Here is a 7,538-nt window from a genome sequence, read left to right as displayed (position 1 = left end):
GGGCTGTGGGAGAAGCCAGCCTAGACCCTCCACATCAGCACAGCCAGCAGGTTACTTCCACCAGGAGCCCAGCTGACACCACAGGGAGCAGAGGAGCCCCCAGCCAAGCCCTTCCCCAATTCCCGGCCCACAGAATCTTGAGGTTTTCTTTAGGATGGTGGTGGTTTTCAGCTGCCCAAACCGGGGTAGTTTATTATACAGCTATAGGTAAGCAGACACCCCTCCTGAGTTAGCTGCGTTTCACAGGTGATGACGCTGGAGAAAGAAATGAAAACTCAAGTGACACAGGTTGATTATGAGGCCAGGCCGCTCAGCAGCAGAGTCCCTGCTCTTAGTCCCTCACTACGTCACCTCTCACGTGGCCGGAAGGGTCAGGCCTGACCTAAGTAATGCTGGTGACAGAGTGGATAAGGCATTTTGGTTGCTAATCAGAAGGTCAGAGGTTCAAACCCACCAGCCACTCCATGGAAGGAAGATGGGGCAATCCGTAAAGGTTTGCAGCCTTGGAAACCCAATGAGAGTCACTATGAGTCAGAATCAACTCAATGGCAGTGAGTTTGTTTTGTCTGTATGTTAAGTAAACGCTCTAGTCCAACAAGTTATTTTCAAAATTGCTCAATAACAGAGCTAGTCTAAGTGGTATAAAAGCTAAAAACGTTTAAAATATATTTTTTCTTGGTTCATCAGAAGCTGAGAATATCCAGTATCACTGATTATTATCACTGATTTTTATGGAATTTTCCTCCTTAATCAACTCTATCTCACCTGCTGACTATCAATTTAACAGGAAAGCCCTTTAAATGGTCTGATTCTACATATCAAACAGTGGCTCTGACCGTGACATCACTTAGTTATCAATAGCCAGACCAAACAAAAAAACTTGAAACCCACAAAAGCAGTTTTAAATAACCAGTACATGATTTAGAAATTAGAATAATTTGATAAATAATTTCTGCTACATCTAATGTAACTCAGAAGGTAGTCATACAACAAATAAACCAAAATATAAACATTTTTAGTTTATGCTTTTTAATTTAAATAAAACTTTAAAATTTATGTATTAATTTCTCTTATTGTACTAGTCATTAAATATTTTGAGTATCATCCTTGTGGCATTGAAAAGACTGTTATAAGAATTAAATACAATTAAGAGTGTGCCTTGTACACAGTAAACACTCAGATTATCTGTTACGATTTTTACGATGATTATTTTATAATTACGATAGGCATTATAACCCAAAGTCATAGGACTCTGTTATTGTTGTTTGCCATTAAGTCTACTCCACTTGACAGAGTAGAACTGCCCCATGGGGTTTTCTAGGCTGTAATCTTTACGAGAGCAGACCTCCAGGTCTTTCTTCCACAGAGTTGCTGGGTGGGCTGGAACCACCCACCTTTTGGTTAGCAGCCAAGTGCTTCACCACTGTGGCAGCAGGGCTCCTCATGTGCCTCGGAGATCTTTTATTCCCATTCATGCATTCACTTCATGGACAACTGTGTGGAACTAAGGTCCTGTGAAACACAATGAGTGGCATCAGCCTAGAAGCCCGATGTGCTTAGAACATGATGACTCTCAGAGCCAGCGCCACACGTGTCCTTGACTGTGACATGGTGTGGGACGACTGCAATTCTCTGCTTCTCTGCCCACATCTCAGACTGGTGTTGATAACGCTCTGGAAGCATACTCACTTTTTGGGGTTCCTAGAGCCCAGAGTCCAGTACTGAGACAGAACATTCTTTTCCTGAGGTAGTAGCTTTTTTGCTTGAAAGAATGTATGGTGCTCGACACAAGATTTCCATAAGTTTTTGCAAGATCGGTAATTTAACATGTTGAAGGATACCATATGTTCCCTGGATTCAGTCTGGAAGAAAAACACAGTGGCAATTTCACCTGTGTAGGCATAACAGCATTTTATGCACATTTTGGTGATGAACGGGTAAGATGCAACAAACAGGATGAAAACCGGCTTCAAAATACCTGAGGCTACAAACCAGCTTTGGAAGAAAATTCGAGTGGGATTTGTAAATCACTGTTGTTGCTGGATGCCGTGGAGTCACTTCTCACTCACAGTGACCCATGGGATAGGGGAGAACTTTCCCACAGGGTTTCCTTGGCTGTAATCTTTACAGAAGCAGATCACCAGCTCTAGCTCCCCTGGAGCCACTGGGTGGGTTTGAACCACCAACCTTTTGGTTAGCAGCTGAGCACTTAGCTGATGTGCCACCAGGGCTCCTTTAACTATCATCATGGGTGTGATAAGAAAGATGACCCGTATCCTTTATCAACACCTGGGGTCCTTTATGCACACTGTCATTTCAAGTTTGCTTACACTTCTAGGTTGGACAGATCTGGAACAACCAGAAAAAGGCCTGGCACACTCCTTCCAAAACTCAGCTCTGTGGAAATCTCCCTCTTGAAGAACTCATCTTTCTCCTATCACACAGCAGGAATTTTATGATCCTTTGGATTTCTCTACGTGCCTTCCACAAGCACAGGGTTAAAGGCAATGCGAATACCTAATAATTACTTTCATTATTTGCTTTGCCTTTACCTTCATGAGTTGAGGTTTTCTGTTCTCATGTTAAATTACCACCTTGGGCATTTCTGTCCCACCTCGAAATCTTACGATAGGTGTGAGGGGACCCAAATTCTAACCCTAGTTTGCTCTCAACTTTAAGATCCTCATTTCTAAGAGTTCATTTCTATGTTGAGTCATTTTAAGTAATGTTATTTTTGCAAACTGAGAAATGGGCACAGTGACAGGAAGTAAAAAATAAGCAGCGTAACAAGATGGTGCGTTTCCTAACAAGATGGTGGGTGAAAAAGTGGAAAGAGTCTCAGGTTCATAATGCCTTGGGTCCAAATTCTGGCTCCCCATTTACCAGCCACGAGAGCCCCAATGTTCTCATCTCACTCCAACTATTCCACGAAGGTGACCACACTGAGCTTTCTGGAGAGGCTGGATTCCTCTTAGGAAACGCAAGCACGAGGCCATGTGCATTTTAAACAAACGGAGGGAAAGAACTGCCCTTGTTGACGTTTACTGCTACTTGGCGGCAGGCTCTGTGCCAGGTGCTTTGACCGATGCTATTTTATGTAATCCTCATATTTCCTGAGAAGTGGGCATTATTCTGCTTCTAGAAATCAGATAACTTGGACTAAGTGAGATTAAGTAACCTGCCCAGCTGGCAAGGCAAAGACCTTGGCCCTGAACCCATTATCTCTGACTCCAAAGCCAGTTAATTCTCCAACAAGATAAAATGAATTCTCTAGAGAACTCTAGCCTCCAATGTCCATTTTCCTTCTACCAGGCCGTGCTCTTTCTTCCCTGCTAACAGCTGTCATCAAGTCAACTCCAACTCCTGGGGAACCCGTGTGTGTCATACTGTGTTCCATACGGTTTTCAATGGCTGATTTTTCAAAAGTAAACTGCCTGGTCTTTCTTCCGAGGAGCATGAGGTGGACTCAAACCACCAACCGTTCAGTCAGCAGCCAAATGTGTTAACTATACCACTCAGGGACTCCTTTGCTCCTACTACCTCTTCCTAAAGGACTAAGTGCTGAGGTGACTAAAAACACAAGAACCAAAGCAAGCGTAGACATAACTCACCTGTTTTTGTCGTTGATGTATAAAGAATTTTTTCCTTTTGAAAGAAATTTTTAGAATGTTCACCCTATTAAAAAAACACAACACAAAGCACATCAGTGATCAGCCAGGTTGTGGCTGTGGCCCCTCCATGTGTGGCCTCTACTCCACAGTGCTGACTGGGGGCTCTCAGCTCCCTAGAGTTGACTTCACTGTAGGAATGAGAGTGGCCCCACGGTCTCAGCCAAACACCAAGTAGCTGGATGAAGCTCAGGACCACATAAAGGCCAGGAGATTATGAGTTAGCTTTTCAATAGCAAGAAACATGAGCCATACACTCTGCTGGAAGCTTCTTTTGTGATGCTGGAGCGCTATGTGAACTGGAGTGTACCCGGGTGGACAGCTGACGGCAGCGTTGTACAGCAGGAAGAGGACAGACAGAGCAGACGGACAGACCTGGGTCCACGTCCCAGCTCCATTACTTAATAGCTGCGTGCCAAGTAGCCTACATTTGCATAATAACTGAATATCATCCATATTAACTGAACACTTTTTATATTCCAGGCTCCCTACTAAGCGCTTTGTAAGCATTCCCTCACTTAAGCCTTGCAACAATCCTGAAAAGTATGTAACATTATACTCAATTTTCACATGAGAATACTGAGACTTGGAGATACACCGTAAGTGCCCCAAATCATTCAACTAGGAATCCTTGGAGCCAGGATCTGAGCTCAGGCCTGGCCTGACTGCAGAGCAAGTCGTGTGGGCAGTGGGATGACACTGCGTTTCTCAGAAGTTGTGGTGAGGATCCAAGTGGATGAAGCATATGAAGCCTCTAGTGGGATGCTTGACAGATAGTAAGCCCTCAACTTCTTACAATGAAAACCGATTAAAGGGTTAACTTTTAAAATAATTTCATTTAATCCATATGTCCAACTACCATAATCCATTTAATTCATCATGTCAAATTCCTGTAGCTCACACAAGGGAGGATCACTTCCACACTGGAGTCTTTACTTCTGAAATTCTTCGAAGAACCGTTCTCTAGAATCTTATGAGAACCTTGGTAGAACATTCCAGAACAGAGGGGCTCAGTAGGTTAAGTAAAAGTGTAACTACTCATGTAATACTTCTCCAGTTAAATCAGTAATGTACTTACATTAAATATTAAGTAATGAGCTATGATTGTCATAACATTTAAATTAAACAATGTGTTGATAGATATTGTTTGACAAATTAATTTTATGAGTGACTGAAAGTTAATACTCTGAAGAACTACAAGAGTGTTTGGTCCTTAGGGACTCTTGTGGGAGAAAGTCAGCGTCTCCTTGCCACTTTCCTGCCCTAACGGGCAGATGTAGGCACTCTTGTTCCGCAAAAAAATCAGGAAACCAACCCAGCTTTTGAGATCTCACCCTTGCCTTGACCGCTCGCCCCACCAGCTTCACATACAGGAGGGTCCCCTCCTGGACCTCCTATAGTTCAGAGCATTCCAGATCAGCGCTCCCGCCTTCTGATGTGGACCCCAATTTCAATACTTGATAACACTCTCTCCTTGAGCAAACCTGACTAAGTGCAGACAAGATCTATGGTGTCCTATGGCTGAAGACCCTACAGTGATTCCCACTGCCCCTCATTCACCCATCAGGGAAAAAAACATACTGAGTGTCTAGAACATACAACAGTCCATCACCACCATCTTGAAACACATAATCTAGTGAGGGAAGGTACCAAGTAAATATAACTAACTAATTATTGTGACCACTGCATCAGGAAAGTCCAGCATCTCTTAGGAAACCTAAGGCTTAGATCAATGCTCCACCAGCCTTCGAGGCCCTGTGTGACCCAGCCCCACTCCCATACCAGGCTCCAGCCCGACACACCCACCTTCCCTTTATTCCCTACACAGTATGCTCTCTCGTCCCCAGGCCTCCACATAGGATGCCTCCACACAGGACACTCATTCTGTCTAGAATTGACTCCCGAGTTCTAAAGACCAGGTGGTCTTCAGATTAAGTTTGGAGCCCACCTCTACTTCTGTGGGCTCGGACCCTTCCTTGGTGCTACCCCTTCTCTGGGATGTGCCCCTTTACATCATTCTTAGGGCCCTGGAGTCACTGTCTGTGCCATGTGCCTCCTTGCTAGTCTGGGAGCTCCGTCTCAGAGGCAGAGGTCAGGCTTCACTAGGAGCTGGCTTCATTTTGAAGGGCAGTGGGGAGTGTGGTCAGGGCAAGCAGGTTTGCAAATAGAAGCTTTTTTGACAGAGCCTGCAGAGACTTTATGACCCCTCCAGCCCAGGTTTATAAACAGACCCTCAGACTCTGAATGACCACACTCCCCACTGCCCTTCTACTGCAGGCGGAATTGTGTCCCTCCAAAGTGTGCTGAGTCCTACCCCTGCGCCTGTGCATACGTCTCTGTTTGGAGATAGGCGCTTCCTGTTTTATGTTCAGGAGGTCACAGCAGAGTAGGGTAGGTCCCAACCCCCATCACGTCTAAGTGGTGTGTTATAAAAAGAGCCCAACAGATAAAGACACACACACACACACGGGGGGAATGAAAACACCAAGGAATGCCAAGGAACTCTTGGGGCTACTGTCAGGAAGAACCCTCCCCTAAAGCCAATGCCCTGATTCAGACTTGTAGCCTCCAAAACTGTGAGACAATATATCTCTGTGTTCCTTGACCAAAACCAAAAACTAAACACACTGCCATCGAGTCAGATCCGACTCATAGCGACACCTATGGGTTTTCGAGATGGTATCACTATGGAAATAGATTGCCCAACCTTCTTTCTGAGGACTGGCTACTGGGTTTGAACAGTCAGCCTTCTGGTTAGCAGTCAAGTGCCTTAGGCACTATGCCATCAGAGCTTAAAGTCACCTAATTATGGTTTTTGTGTTACAGCAGCATTGTAGGAAACTAAGACCACTCCTGAAGTATCTTTACGGGACTCAGACCCTCTTGAAACATGACAATGCTATGAGTCAGACCTGACTCGATGGCAGTGGGTATGTTGTGTTTAGAACAGAGCTAGACTTGGTAAAAGTTCAATTTATGACCAAGGATCAGAACTGAAAATACAGGCCCTGCCCTGAGGAGGCTCCTTCCTGACTTCGGGCCCAGGAAGGGTCCCTTCACTCTACGAACTGGGCTGTGCCATTTTACCCACCACGTCTCCACAAAGTATCCCAAACTACAGGGTGACTGGGGGCTAGGGATGACAATGAAAACAAAACTATAAGCTTTCCCAGATACTTAATCTGGATCAAATCAAAGGGCAAAGGCAAAAACTTGCGGAAAATCCCTCCCAACTGCTTTAGAAATCAAAGTTTAAAATTAGAGATAACATTACTTTTGTTCAGTGTATTTTTAAAGCATGATTCAGAAAGTAATTAGAAGTGGTTTGCACTTACCAAGGATAGAAACTTGTGCAGATGTATTTTCGGTACACAGCAATGCCCGCAGACGCAATCCCAATCATTAGATCTAAATTGTGCAGATCCTGTAAAAACCAAGAGTGCAGATTCACAGTCCAGTGCAGTTATGCTCACGCCCTCCGGCAACCTTTAAGCACCCACGCTTTCATAAAGAGTAATATGTACAAGCTGTAAAGGGAACAGTGGTACCAAGAATAGGGGAATATGTCTGCTTCACAGACACTTAAGATCGAGTACTTAGCACCAAATTCTTCTAGAGTGAACCACAGCCTGACAGTAAGCCCTGGATCCCAGTGGTTCAGAAAATTATCAGATAAGCTCATTCATTTTACAGAATCATGTGAATGAATATTCACTTTCCACAATTAGTCTCTGAGAACCATATTAAAATCACAAAGGCTTCTCCCCACCACCCAGCCTTATACATATCTGGACTCCCAGCACCGACAAAAGACGAGGTATTATGATATGATGATGAAAATCCAGGAGAGTAGAACCACTGACTGTAAAT

General features: G+C 44.3%; 1 protein-coding gene across 1 annotated transcript in view; it reads right to left on the bottom strand.

Moving 5' to 3' along the window:
- Positions 1 to 7,538, bottom strand: part of PTPN3 (protein tyrosine phosphatase non-receptor type 3) — an 86,584-nt gene that overhangs the window by 43,757 nt on the left and 35,289 nt on the right. The window contains exons 8-10 of the mRNA XM_007951942.1: positions 7,004 to 7,092; positions 3,612 to 3,675; positions 1,690 to 1,862 (exon numbers count right to left, since the gene is read on the bottom strand). Of these exons, the coding sequence (XP_007950133.1) occupies positions 1,690 to 1,862; positions 3,612 to 3,675; positions 7,004 to 7,092 (326 nt within the window). The remainder of the gene's footprint in view (positions 1 to 1,689; positions 1,863 to 3,611; positions 3,676 to 7,003; positions 7,093 to 7,538) is intronic.

This window comes from Orycteropus afer, unplaced genomic scaffold (assembly GCF_000298275.1).
Source record: "Orycteropus afer afer isolate SDZICR_OR568_19922 unplaced genomic scaffold, OryAfe1.0 scaffold00320, whole genome shotgun sequence".
Classification (NCBI taxonomy): Eukaryota; Metazoa; Chordata; class Mammalia; order Tubulidentata; family Orycteropodidae; genus Orycteropus; species Orycteropus afer.
The sequence above is the reverse complement of the archived record's forward strand: the minus strand, read 5'-3'. Positions and strand labels throughout refer to the sequence as shown.